At 37.1% G+C, this 15414-nt stretch overlaps 1 protein-coding gene across 3 annotated transcripts in view; it reads left to right on the plus strand.

The window, feature by feature from the left end:
• The window catches only part of INPP5A (inositol polyphosphate-5-phosphatase A), a 3411481-nt gene that overhangs the window by 3042806 nt on the left and 353261 nt on the right, over positions 1-15414 (plus strand). For all 3 annotated transcript variants that reach the window (XM_044056820.1, XM_044056818.1, XM_044056819.1), the window contains exon 12: positions 11122-11195. In XM_044056820.1, coding sequence (XP_043912755.1) covers positions 11122-11195 — 74 coding nt within the window. The remainder of the gene's footprint in view (positions 1-11121; positions 11196-15414) is intronic.

Below are 15414 nucleotides of genomic sequence, written 5' to 3' on the forward strand. Positions count from 1 at the left end.
TTTTTCAAGCACACTTTAACAAAAGCGCTTTTTCAGTGAAAGCACTTTTGTTAAAGTGTGTTCAGTTATTGTGGATTCGGACTATTGAACATTTATATTTAGTATTGTATTGTTCTTTTATTATTAAATATATTTAAACCTTTCATTGTGGCTGGTCTGTCTAGACATATTTAAGTTCTGAGAGTACTTGCATATCTATTTGGTGATACTGTGGGCCATGCCTTGCTCTTGGTCAAGCTACCATTTGTATTGATAGTAACATTACACAGTAATATTGGACACCCTTTGTTAAGGGCCTTACAGTAGCTGATAAGGATGTGGATGGGTTGTGGCAGTGGCATATCTAGTAAACCTGTGCCAGCCTTTCCCAGGTGTGTGTGTGTGTGTGTGTGTGTGTGTGTGTGTGTGTGTGTGTGTGTGTGTGTGTGTGTGTGTGTGTGTGTGTGTGTGTGTGCGTGTGTAAAACAAACCTCAAAGTGTATGTGTGAGCTACTTGGGCAGAGACATGAAGAACTGGTTGAACAGAAAGGGTGCTGGAGGTCTTGGATTGACCACTCAACTGAGATCTCAACCCTATAGCTATGCCAGTGGGGAGTCTTATTGGTGATCTGGAGAAAGAGGGAGAAATCAGCCCCAGACTGATGTGGTCTCTGTGTACCCTTAAGGGAAATTGCACTTGATGCAGAGAGCTGCATCTGAAAATACTGTGTGTGTGTGTCTGTGTGTGTGTGTGTGTGTGTGTGTGTGTGTGTGTGTGTGTGTCTGTGTGTGTCTGTGTGTGTCTGTGTGTGTCTGTGTGTGTCTGTGTGTCTGTGTATGTGTTTGTATGTATATACCTGTCATCCTCCCAATGTACATCCCCTCTGGTGCCAGTGGTAAGGATTGAGGCTCCTTGATTACTCAGTTGTGGGGCATCACATTAGTTATTACCATTATTTATAAACAGGGATTGTTGACCTAATGGTGAAAAATATGTATGTCAAAATTAGAGGTTGTTTTTCATGCAATCTAAATTTGTAGTGAGTTGAGTACTCTGCAGCTCCTGTACTGCATTTTATGTTGTTTGAACCACCGGGCAGCTAGATCGAAGGATATACGAGAATAAGTATGCTATTATCTGCTGGTGGTGATGACAAGAATGCACTTAGTAAACACTATAAAAAGGCTAATTGTAAGGTAGATTTTAAGTTTGTAGTTTTAGGTCTGGTACAAGGTTTTGCAAACATGTTTAATGCTGAGGACGAACTGAATTGGAGGGAATATTTGTGGCAGATGAAATTAAGTGCATGTCACCCAACCGATCTTAATAAAAAAGAACATTTTAAGGTTTAATTAAAAAGAAAAGGCATTAAGCATTAACTGAACGTCTAAATAAAAATTTGTATGTTTTTTACTTTTGGCCGTTTTATTTCAAGTGATTTGAAAAAAACAGTCACCGCTTTTTCTTCTGTATTTGTGTTTAGTTTGCATAGAAATAATAGTCAAAAAGTTACTGCCTCAGCCAAAACAGTCTTATAAAATATCCAGCGTACTGACATTAAAAGCTGCACAAACTGTAATAGTTGATGCATTGCTGCCTGTGTTTGAATATAAACTGCTCATCATTTCCATACTCTATCCACAAAACTCTGTTCTACTCCATACCAAGGAAAATAAAATCATTAGGTTTATTAATTTGTCCAAAAATGAGAGAAAACTGCTTTAGCACACTAACTGAATGCTATTGGCTGCCAGTGTTAGCTAGCACTGTTTTATTCTTAAAATCTGTTGCTTACAGATTACTACATAATTACTAGTGCTGTATTAGAAGTGCATTACTTAAAAGGAACAGAATTATTCTTATTGAGGAGCTGAACCCATACAACTGACTACTACCGAAACAACCTTCTGAAAGGCAGCACTTGCCTGCTGGAATGCCATTCCTAAAAGCATTAGGCAGATCTGTAGCAGGATAAAAATAAGTTGAGAAAAAAATGAAATCCCCAAGAAACTGAACGCAATTGCTTCAGTGATGCTGGTGAGTCGGATGTCACATTAATCCATCTTCAGCTTTTGTTTATAAAGGATATAACACTACTCCTACTACAGACATCAGCATATGCAATGCACAAAGTTTGCTTAACTTATTTTATATACTTCATTATAATTCAGTCTAAAGTCAACATATGTTACATTTTCCATTTAAGGGTTACACAGATTTAAAGTCTAGCTTTACTCATCTTTACTTTCTGCTTAAAATAAGCATGTAACCATTTGTCATGGGGTAGGGTTATAGTTAGGATTAGCACATTAGTGAGGTGATGCATGGGGGCTATAATAAATGATAAACAGAATCTAAACAAGTCTTTGTCTTGTCTGTATGCATCTCTGGCTTCCTCTGTTCTCCCTTATTTTTTCCACAGTTCCCTTCCCCTGCTATAACTCTCAATGTTACTCATCTTTTCTTACCCTCAAACCCCCCTTCTCTTCTCTTTCCATTTATATTCCTAAGTTCACAGACTCATTTTTATATCTATAATTTCTGGTATATAACCTTCTGTTTTCCTACCAGTGTCCCAGAGATTGTTATATTAATATTATGCCCACTGATTATCTTGTTTATAAATGAAGTAATAGTAGATTTATGTTGTAGAATCTAGTTTGTAATCCTTTACTTTGTACATTGAATCTAACCTTGTAGTAGTGATTTTATTTACTGTAAAGTCATTGTTGGAACTTTTCTGTCTGGGGATCACCTGAAAATGGGTGCTTACCTAACCTATCCTGGTTAAAAAATGTAATTAATAAGTAATACAATTTAGTTTGTTCTCATCACTCACATTTTTAATTTCTCTCTCACTACTAGATAATTCCCCTCACAGTTATCTGGTATTCTTTCTCTTTTTAGCAATAGCCCCAACTCTTTGGTAAAGAGGCTTGGACCTGTATTCTTGGTCCCTGCATTGGCCAATACCCTAAAAAATCTTTTTTTTTCAAACTCATTAAATATTTCCATTCATTAGAAATTTTGACTGATACTGAACACTGTTTCAGGAAAGGACACAGCAGTATTCACCATTTACAACAAAATGGGAGAAGGGGAACTGCTCTGAGTATTATTTTTTAAAACTTATTAAAGCTTTTGTTATATTGTCCCACCCCTTCTTAACATTATATTTCAAATGTCTTGCCTTGGATAAAACTACAGTAAAATAGTTCTCTATATGTATTGCGGATAAGACTGACAGAGTACTGGATGAGAAAAAGTCTGTAAGCCATTTATGCTTACCAAGATATTAACATACATTAGTTTTGGGTCTTTTATTGTTCACTTTCCTGAAATCATGATTTGTACTTTACAAAAGCTTAAATAACTTCTGGTGTGTAGATGCTCTTATTTTAATAATGTGAAGCTCCTGTGTTGACTACCAGACATGCCTTCATCAATTCCTCAATCCTGGTTTTCTAAATATACTAACTCCAAGATATATAACCTTGAGGTAAAAGAGAAACTTGTTTACCCTCAACCATTTTGCAATCTTGCTAACTTCACTACCCTTTTCAGTGAAACATGGTAATCTGTCAAAACAGGTTAACTATCCCATTTCATCAAAATGCAGTGCAACAGACGGCAGGACTCTTCTGTTATATGCTGTGACCTCCTACTGGACCTGCCATCAGGTTCCGTGTGACTGGTAATAAGTACCTGCTGCTGTTTGCTGCTATCGCAAGGCTAGACCCATTTACTTCCATCTGGTCTGTACTTTCTCCCTCAGGTGTTTCAGTATGCTGTTATAAGTAGCTTAGCATTTCCCTTCATCCCATGCTGTTCCTTTCCCTGTACATTGAATAAGTACAAGCGATCTTCTATGCTTGAGACCCCCAAAGTTCCTAACATCAGATCCATAGAAGGATCTAGGTAAAGGGGTGCTAATGCCACTCATAGAATATGGACTTCCTGTAGTTCCCCATTCAGTATGTAGCATTACTGGACTCCCAACTGGTCTGAAGAAAATAATAACATTGAGGATGCAGTCTCCTGATAAGTATCACCACTTTTTCACTGTGTAAAAGACGGATTGCTGCCCATTCACCACTGTGCCCTGTTTTTAGTTTTTTATCTGTAAACTTCTCTTATTTGGTCTTTGTCCTTCCATCAGATCTGTTTTAACTCATCACTCCACTCTACATACAGAATTGCCAGTGCTCTGTGCCTACGGCATCACATTCTGCACTTTAGCAACATGATGCAGAAAATTCTCCTTTTCCTCTTTTCCTTTCCTAAAATTATTTGGATCTTCATCACGCTTAGCATCCAGAACTTTCTCACCCTTCCCTTTTTCATATCTTTGCACACAGACACACACACACACACACACACACACACACACACACACACACACACACACACACACACACACACACACACACACATCACTGTAGTTCTTTACCTAGCTGCTGTTTTTGCAACAGGATAGCCAAATTCTTTTTCCACTCTCATTAAACAACTGTTATGGATGGCAGAGCACTTATACTTATCTATTTATATTTGTTAACCAGGCTAGAGCACTAATACACTTGAGCCATTTTAGGCACAGCATGGCAGAACTTGTTTGTTTAAGTAACTTAGCCACACAATAAGCGAATGGAGGCTGATAGAATATAACACAAGACTTTCACAAGCAGTTCATAAGACCTCAAAGCATTGTTCCTCAGTACTGACAAATTACCAAAACCAATATTAATGTAAGTAGTTAATCTAGGTGTTCTCCACTCTAAATGAAGGCTAGTCAAACTCTGCTGAGACTTACCTTATTATTTAATGTTTACCTTGTTATAGTGATGCTTCGTCTCCAGCCAGTCACTGTTTTTGTCACTACACTTTGACTCATCATTTTATCCATTCATTACTTTTGTACAGTCTAACTTTGCCATACGTGTGTTCTTTAAATTTACTACTGCATAAGATATTATGGGTGATTTGTTTATGCGTATTGTGGCATAGTCCAACTACTGCCTCAAAACAAATAAAGTAAGTGAATATAAAAAGTATACATTTATCCAGGTGCTAATACATTGGTTTGGACTTAGACAATTAATGTATAATGAAGTGCGAATCAGCAGCTATGCAAATGGTGCGGTAATTCAAAGAACATATCTGTGAATCCTAGCCTCTGTTGTTGTAATATGCAAAAGAGAAAACCAGCCTGCATTGATGCAATATTATAAATTCACTGATTAAATTAACACTTTGGTTGTCATAGTCACAGGAAAAAGTAAGTATATGTTACCAATGTGCCCAAAAAAATCAACTGTGTTTTAGAAATAAATGCCGCTGTAACTGGTGGGTTAAGCAGCAGTCCACTCAACAGATTTTGAAGCACTACTTGCAATGTGAATGCTTCATATATTTCAGAATGCTTCCATTTCTGCATGATAACCGCATATTGGCCCCAACCATTAGACCTCCACCATAGCAATTTCTGAGAGTACACTGGTAGGAGTAGATTATGCAGAATTTTTGTCACACCTAGCAATATGCAGCCACTTGACTGCCAAGGTGCATTCTGAGTTTCTCAGTGTAGCTGTGTGGCCAAAGTCAGTAGACTGTAAGTTAATTGAGAAGTCAGAAAATTTATATTTGATGAATTAAAACAATGATACATTCTATTATCTTGTTTGGCATTATTCTGATCACAAGTTATGAACTTTATATACTAAGTGCCTACCTATCATGTGCAATTACTTTCTGATAATGTGTCAAATCCATTGGCATAAACACATGAAGCTCCGACTGCATGCAACAAGTTGATGTCCATTTAAGCAGTGGCGTAGGATCTCACTGGACCTGGCAGACCAAAGGGAGGAATAATCAGGCCTTTCCTGCTCATGTACCTATGGGGGGGCAGTTGGGATGGTATGCTAATGAGAGGATGACCATTTTGTTAACCCATTTAAGACTAAGTCTCCACGTAGTAGTCTCCAAGCAGCCAGACTGGTGTTATGGCACGCTTAAGGGGTTATTGGCATCCTACTGTCCAGTGCATAAACACTCCAAAGACCATGCCTCACTATGTGCAGCATCCTACTAATATATGCTCATAGGTAAGTACCAGGCCAGCTACTCTTGTGTGCTATTTTAAGCCTAGCCAATTTCCTTTTTTCTGCTTGAAATAATATAGATTGGCCTTATTCATCCATAGTTGACAATTATATATTACACCTAATGACAATAACTGGCATCATACCATAGATAATTTGAGGGAACCCATGCATGGAATAAAATATGTGATGCCAGCATGTAAGGGAGATAGCACATTAACAGATAAGACACCACTTGCTGTGCATGGCTGTATTGGCTCCTTCACCTGCTTGCTTACCTCATACCTCACTTTGCCCATCAGCTGGAGGGGTAGATCTCGCAGCCTTGGCTGGCAAGAGGTAGCAAGTGGAGTAGAAGTGAGTGAATTTCATGGGGGTGCCGCTATCACAAAACGACCACCCCTAATGAATCTAAGCATACTTTAACAAAAACCACACACACACACCAACACACACACACATTTTGTTTGCATTACTTAACTGAGTAAGTGATTTGTACTTTGTTTTCATTGTTGACCCAGACCGAAAGCAGTGCATATTATTTCTGTAAGGACAAAGAGAAATAATAGTTTGAAACAGCAGCCTGGATTATATACACCACACAGACATGAGAAAATAACTTTTATATTACCTGTGAAATTAGAGGGAGAGTAGTCTTACAGATCTGTTGAATTTTCTGTAAGTTCATTATTTTGTCTTTAGGTAAACAGTTTCTGTAACAAACCAGAAAAAAAACACAAGCTTGTAACCCATACCTATCAACTGATCTCTAAGTTACCGAGAGCTTGCTAATGTGGAATAGTTTATTGCCAAATTCTCTGCACATGCAAATAGTTATATAGAAGCACACATTTGATCCCTTAAGAAATAAATACAGTGCAAAATTCAAATAAACCCTGTGGGGGAACACTAATATGAAAAGACTCTATAAAAACAAAAAAAAAACCTCACTGCACACAAAAATAATTCTTAACTTTGATGAAGAAAAAATGTTCTTGCTAAACTAAACAAGGAACTCCAAATCTTCTTCAAATCAGCAAAATACAGATATCAGTTAAAATAGCCTTCCAGATAAAATAAATCCACAAAGCCTTCTTTAAAAGCACTAATAGTTAACTATGTGGAGTGCTGGCCATTATTTCTGATATTATTAGTGTTTTTATTTATTTAAGTATTTATTTAGTTATTTATTTATTTAATTAATAAATAAATAAATAAATAAATAAATAAATAAATAAATAAAAGTACTAATAATATCAGAAATAATGCCCAGCACTCCACAGAGTTAATAATAAGTGATACCTCATACTCAGATCCAGGGGACATTGACAGTCTACTAGTAGGCAAATTCAGCTCAAACTTCAACCCCTCTTCCCTCCAGTATTCTCAGATCAAATACCGACATCTGCCACCTTCATTAAATGTCCTAAGAGCAAGTTCCCAAGACACTAAGGCCAAGATCCCTATATCTATGGGGCCAGATAACATTCCAGGATGCCTTCTGGCTTGCCTGAAACATGAATTGTCAGACCCCCTACAGATCTATTCAGCATTAACCTTAAAACAGTCTTGACTGATGAATGGAGGACAGCAACAGTCATTCCCTTGTGCACAGGTGGGGCTATAACATTACCTGGGTAATTACAGACCCATACACCTGACCAGCCTCATCTGCAAGGCTATGAAAAGGATCATTGTAGAATTAATAAGTAAGGGATATAGGTGATCTATAGACTCTCAAACCTACTCAATTCACATTCGACAATGGATGGTCCTGTCTACTTAACCTAGCTGACTTCTTTGAAAAAGTCACTGAGAACAGTGGGCAAGGGCAAATCTGTGCACAATGCCTGTCTGGCAAAGTATTCAACACAATTCCACACTCAGGCATTATAGATAAACTCTCACAGCTAAATATAAATCCCTGTGTTACTCACTGGATGGTTGAACTGGCTCAGAAGTAGAACACGGGAAGTAAGAGTTAGAAGTGTAGCTGTCTCAACCAGTGCCATGTGCCTGTTGCATGAACCAGTACCCCACCCCCTCAACTCTTCAATGATATTAAGCTAATCTTAACATTGTAAAAATCATCTTATTGCAGATCCACACCCCCTCCCAAGCTCTTCAATTGAGCAAACAAAAAAAAAAATGGATATTCATTCTACTGGTACACCATCCAGGTGGCCAGATGCACCCCCACCCCCGACCTTGTTCCTGCCTAGCCATTCAGGTTCCATTTCTGTGTCCTGCCCCCAACCCTTCTCCATTGCATTAGTGGTCAAACCTGACCACTGCAGCACTCCATGTGTGTTCTGAACTGTAGCAACTGCTTGCTACAGTTTAAAAGTATTTTTTTTTAAACTAAAAACCTAGTGCCATAGCATTTTGTGCAGGCTGGGTATAAACTGTAGCAAACATTTGCTACAGTTTCTACCCTGCCTGTGTAGAGCAATATGATAATTTTGTCTTAGTTAAATGAAAAAAGTCCTTCTTATAAACTGTAGCAAACAGTTGCTACAGTGTAGACCACACACAGAGTGCTACAATGCCCAGGTTTGATCACAAATGCAACAGTATTGCATTAGAGGTCAGGATTGATTAATCTCACCCCCCAGCACTTTGCACTCAGAGCAGTTGCTCTTCTCGCTCTTCCCCAGCTACACTACAGGGGTGAGTGGTTCTGTTTATTACAAAACACCCGTCGGTAGAAGGGTGCCCTGACGTTCAGTCCTTAGGCATTTTCTGTTTTGTATGTACGTTTTGATGATCAAAGCTAATGTTAAGGGCTTGCGACTGACCCTGTTTGCAGATGACTGCAGACTTTATGTCATTACAAATTCCCAAGAGGACACAGTGATCATACATAAGGGTCTGTCTCAAGTAATAGGTGGTGCCAGAACCTTGGACTGAAACTCAATATCAAGCAATGTATTGTATCCTTCAGCAAGCATAAACCCTTTCTAACTACCATATTGACAACACCCCCCCTGGAAACCGAACTTGTAGTTAGAGATCTGAGAACCTATGTTGACAATGAACTCTCTTGTGATCACCACGTATCCAATATTGTCAGGGAGTCCTCCTTAAACATTGCACAGCTTATACTGAAGGGGGTCTTAAAAGACCAAAAAATTAAAACCGCAAACACCTAAAGAGCGAAAGAAATGAAACCTCGAACTTGCTATTGTGGGGGGGGCTCCCCCCCCACCCCCCCCCACTAAATATGGATTCCAACTCTGAGATCGCACTACAGTGAGGAAAGGGCAAATATTCCAATCTTCACTGTACCGCAGTCTGACAAACAGCACTTCGAGGTTCTGTTTTTTTCACTCTTTAGGTGTTCGCGGTTCTGCTCTTTTGGTCTTGTAATATAGGACCTATTGAAGGATATGACTTCCTGATCCAGGGATATAATTGCTCCTCTATAATTGGCACTCATTAGGTCAATCATCGTGTATTATTCCCCTTTCGTAATGTACCTGTCCATGTTCTTGTTACAGCTGGAATAACTAAAATGCTTTCTCACTAAAAAAATCAAGAGCCTAAATCATAAAAACTATGCAGCCCGTCTCAAAGCTTTGCCTCTCTTCTCAGTGTCATACAGGCTACTGAGAGCAAACCTCTGCCTCACATGTAGAGCCCTAACAGATCCTGTTCTATTAGAACTGTTACACATTTAAAAGTCCATTGGTATTGGAAACACCAGCCCAAGAGACCTCAATCTCCTTTGCAAGATTAGCATAACATGATGGAGAGTTAGGTATTTATCCGAAAGAATACCGCGTCTATGGAAGCAGCTTCCCTTCCTCATAAAGCAGAGTCCTTCTCTTATTCTATTCAAATGTAGCTTGCAAGAATGGATGGGCAACTGCAGATTCACACCTTTTTATTCTCCAGTGGCCCTCCTGAATATGGGAAACATATAAGTAACTAACATGGAATCATAACTATTCATTGACATGCAGAAACTTCAAAACATAATTTATCAACCTCAGATGGTCAAACCAGAAAAAAACATACATTCACAAAGGATCAAAAGAAACCACTAAACCAATGTTTTTGCAGGGGAGAACCCCCCCCCCCCATATGGGGGGCTGTGCCCCCACTCCCATGGTACTTATATTAACTCTAGGCTCACACTGCAGTGGAGAAAGGGCAAATCATCCAATCCCCACTGTACCACAGTCTGTGTGAAATATTTGGTGCAGTTCATTAAGCTGATTTTCGATTAGCTGCACCGGCTTTCTCAGTCATCAACGAAAGGCAACTTTGATGGAAAGACATACACCCAACTGATATATACTTGTGCAGCCCACATAAGAGAGTCATATTGCAAAATATAGAAGCTAACAATTACCATGGGAATGCAAGGGCAGGATTTTAAGATCCTTACAGATCAATAGCCTAGTTAAGTACCTGTGAGAGATGCCTGCTATTAAGTCCACAAAGAACAATTTACATGTGGAATTTTTTCAAGTGTGCAAGTACTCTTATATGCATGTTTGTATGTATATTTGTGAATGTGCACTTGTATATTTCTGTGTGTATGCAGTATGCATACTAAATACATACACAAGTCTCACACACACACACACAAAAATATAAACCACTTTCATAAATTTTAAGGACACTTTTAACTCCAAAATCATGTGTGGAAGCTTCAGATCTAGAGTTACCTCACCTTCACATTTTTAACCAGCTTAGAGAATAATCTATTTTAGAATGAATTTTCAGCTTCTCGTTAGAAGTAAACCACTTTAAAATACCTTCCTTTGGTATACCTGAACAACCTGGCTTTAATAATCATGTGCAACTTTCTGTGGAAACAACGTCATGCTTCAGGATACAGTCTAGTATGTCATTTGTACAGTTACAGCTGCATATAAAATAATCACTTAAGCAAATTATAATAGACTCGGTTATCTTTTTTACTTCTTTTTGGGACATAAGAATGCACTCTACACATATTGTAGCATATTTACTGCATGATATCATCCACAAAATAGTAAAATGAAATGCTTTTCTTTCATTTCTGTTTAGCTTTTACAGTTTGACAAGGAATTCTCAGCATTTAAAGACAGACTTTTTGAATTGGAAATTTCATTTCCACCCAGGTAAGGAGATTTTGTTACTTAAAACTTAAGAAAGGTCTTTTTTTGTAGCTGTAGTTAACACTGTACACTATGATCCTATTTGTATAGGGAGAGCATTTATCTTGTTGGTTTTCAGTGTTATTTTCTCTATTTTTTCCTGGGCTTTATGCATTAATAACACTACAGCTGTAAGCTTGACGAAGGTTATTGTTTATTTATTAAAGTTTCGTGACACAGCAGGTGTCACACTGATGTTGTTCTCCAGAGATGTTTGAAATTTTGTTTACCTGCTCAGCACTGCTCCTTTTTAGCCTCTCAGTTGTGGTAGCACAAAAGAAGCCTGTAGTACAAACTTCCGTTGGTTAAACTCACTCTACTGCATATGCACTGTTGGGCCATATTTGTCAAGAAAGGTTAAATTAATTGCAAAAATAATTGTGGATACCCAGCTACTAATCCTCTTTGTTGCATAGTACTGTGACCTCATAATTTGTTATTTAAACTCTAAGGAGACTGGTTGTCTGATTACTGGCCAGAATGAAGTGTGGCAGTACATTTCAGTCAGTCTATATGTAATTGCAATATTTCTAAGTACCAGCTCTCTCTTCTAAGGCACATGCCACTGTTGCTGCAGCTTAACTATTTATTTAGAAGCTGCAAAGACACTTCAGACATACGTTTGTAGCAATGTTTGCAAAGGTGAGTACCTGTTTTCAAATAGACGTTACTTGCAAAATTACTTCCCAAGTTTTTAGCCATTTGGTTAAGTGAATTTTCTTCTTTCCCCATTTTATCCCAAAAAGGACAATTTCATTGATAATTACCCCCCACATACACACCCATCCACATTACAGTATACAGAAGATTTTTAAAATGAAAATGCAATCATTTGCAGATATTAAGTAAGGTAATAAAAACTACATCTGTGCGTATTAAACATAATACATTGCTGTGAATATACTATCAATATGCTCCTTGATGTAAAATAAATCAAATTGTTGTAAACAAAAAGATAAAAAGCATATGTACTTAAATTTAAAATGTGCAGAAATAATTGCTTTAAATTTAGGATATATTTATATGCCTATATTCAAACTAGATTGTATTCAGAAATACTTTAGTTTGCGGGCAGTTTAATAGAGAACACCATAAATAAAAATACAGTTTCAGCTAATTTTCTTGGAATGATTTTCAGTTAGTGTAAAATAATTATGTGATAAAGTTTGTGAACTACAGAAATATTTGATTTTATCAGTTTTATTACTGCATACAAAATTATAAACAAACTATCACTTTAATTATATAGGGTTAACTTTGGCAAATCTGATTTTATTCCCAGCTCCCTGAATCCAGCAGCATCATAATAATTATAACATAAGACCTGTTGGAACCAAATAGTCCTTTCCATTTTTTATCACAAGCCCATATTTCATACAAGTCACTTGAAAATATATTCACGTATATGTTCACACACACACACACACACACACACACACACACACACACACACACACACACACACACACACACACATATATCGATAAAAATTTCAACAAAATGGCAAAGCAAATGGCAGCCTAAGTTTAGTGCTCTCTAGTACTCTGTTTTTGTTTATTAGTGCTCTCTACTACTCTGTTTGTTTTTGTTTATTTGTCACGTTGTTTGGTGTTCAACTGTAATCAAGCACACCTGCAATTCACTTTGTGTGATTTGACACCTGATTTTCACAATTATGAACTTTTCTGGATGTCTTAGCTGGTGGAGCATCAGTTGTCGGCAGCAGATGTAGAGGTGTTGTAAAAGCAGAGAAACAGTATCAACCAACTCCCAGGTGCCTAAATTGAAAAAGCAGATCAGCAAGCAATGAACAAAAAACAGTAAGGCAGCCACTGCAAAAATCCACTTTAATACAGGATAAAAACATACAAAATGGATAAGTGCTTTTGCGTCTTGCACGCTTCTTCAGATCTTGATAGACTGATAATAGTAATACATATTTATAGAATAAAACAACCTATCATAAAACAGCATCTACAAAGATAAAAATGCAGCCACTCCTCTTTTTTTAGGTTTTCAAACTTTAAGTTTATGCCACTTAAAGGAGGTTTGATACTAACATTGGCATTAATGCCTGGCTATCTATGTGCCTGTAATCTCAAAATTCAGCATAGCTCTACTTTTTCTAAATAATTATTGATATCTCCACCCCTAACATTGTTAGAAACATGCTGTAGTACTCTAAAACTAAAATTATGATTTGGTAGCTCAATAATATGTTTAGCCAATCTATTCTTAACATTTTTAGTTTTTATCATAAATAGATGCCTACTTACCCTATCCCTCAGTCGCTTAATGGTCTTACCCACATAGCAACAAAAACAGAGGTTGCCTGTGGCCAAATAAACTATATGTGTGGTGTTACAATCAGCACAAAATCTCGGTGCAAAGACAAAGGTCATGTTAGGATGAATTAATTCCTGATGTTTAGTTATAACATTACACACATTACACATTCTGCAGGAAAAAGTGCCCAATCAGTTCCAAATGGTTTAAGATGTTTGCTATTACATAATAGTTCTTTTAGGTTCCTGCTTTTCGTATAAGTAAATGTGGGTGTGTCCCCAAAAACCTCAGCTGTTTGTTAATCTGTAGTTAAAAGATGCCAATTGTTCTTTATGGTATTGCATGTTATATTGATGTCATTAGTGTATTTAGTAGTAAAAGATACCCTATTTATTTTAGGGTTCTTTAAGGACATAACTCTGACTTGAGTATCATTGTCAGCTGTTCTACATGAACCCAACTTATTGGCCAACACTTCACCCTGTATTTTATTCACTAGTAGTATTGTAACCTCTGTCTTTGAATAACCCTGGGAGTATGGTTGCCTCTTTGTTTAGGTCCTCTTCCTTAGTACAATCTAGATGTATTTTGGCTTTTCCTGGTTAGAGGTTGAAACAGCGATCACTGGTCTGCTAATGATTGTCAGTTGTTTTTATGGTGCCGAGTTGCCAGCCCGAAGCCCAACCTTCAGGGAAGGCACACCCACATGCACATGCACCTACCTGCATGTCTTTACAGTTCACACAGCCACAGGGAGAACATGCAGTCTCTGCACAGAAGGAACTCCAGCCGAGAATCAAACCGAAGAACCTCTTGCTGTGAGACAACAATGCTACCCGCTGCACCACCTTGGCCTAGATAATACACATACATATAGTGCGTGTGTGTGTGTGTATGTATATATATATATATATATATATATATATATATATATATATATGTATATATATATATATATATATATATATATATATATGTGTGTGTGTATGTGTGTGTGTGTGCGTGTGTATGTGTATATATATATAATGTGTATATATATATATATATATATATATATATATATATATATATATATATATATTATATATACATATAGTACATAGTCTAGATATTCTCATAAATTGACTCTTGACAATCTTAGGAAAGATATGAATAGGGTGCATGCTACCATTGACTAACAGCCCATTTCTCCAGCATGTTTTACGATATAGAAAGGTAGAGATATCTCCATTAGATCGTCTTGTATGTGTCACATCTAAAAAATGTATTTCCCCATATGAGTATTTTAAGATAGGTCTAAGAAAATCTGTGGTGGACTCTAAATTGGAAACAAACCTGTAAAGTAAGTCCTCCCCCCAGACCATAGTAAAAAGACGTCATCCACAAAACATCTATAAAATTTAACATGTCTTGAAAATTCATCATTAAAGAGATGTTTACTCTCCCAAAAATGCATTGCTAAATTTGCGTAAGAGTTTGAACATGAGGTGCCCATGGCAACACCCATTTCTGTGAATAAAGTTGTTTGTCAAATATAAAAACATTATTCTCTAGAATTAGATCCAAAAACATGCAAATCAAATTTATAGTATCAGTAGTGAAAACACTCTCAACAGTTAAAATCTCTCTTATCGCTTCAATGCCATAAATAATCGGAATAGTTGTAAGCAAATTTTTGACATCCAAAGTAACCATCAAGCATGAAGCAACATCAAATTCATATGTGAAGTCAGTCAAGTCTTTGAAAAAGTGAGTAGTATCCTTTAATATCGAAGGTATTTGTAACACAAATTGTCTTAATTTCCCTTCTGTATACATAGACCAATGTTTTGTGGCCCAGCCACCACCTGCAACAAAAGGTCTCATAGGTGGTTTAATTGGATCTTCATTGAGTCTT

This window comes from Protopterus annectens, chromosome 14.part0 (assembly GCF_019279795.1).
Source record: "Protopterus annectens isolate FY-2018-M chromosome 14.part0, PAN1.0, whole genome shotgun sequence".
Taxonomy (NCBI): Eukaryota; Metazoa; Chordata; order Ceratodontiformes; family Protopteridae; genus Protopterus; species Protopterus annectens.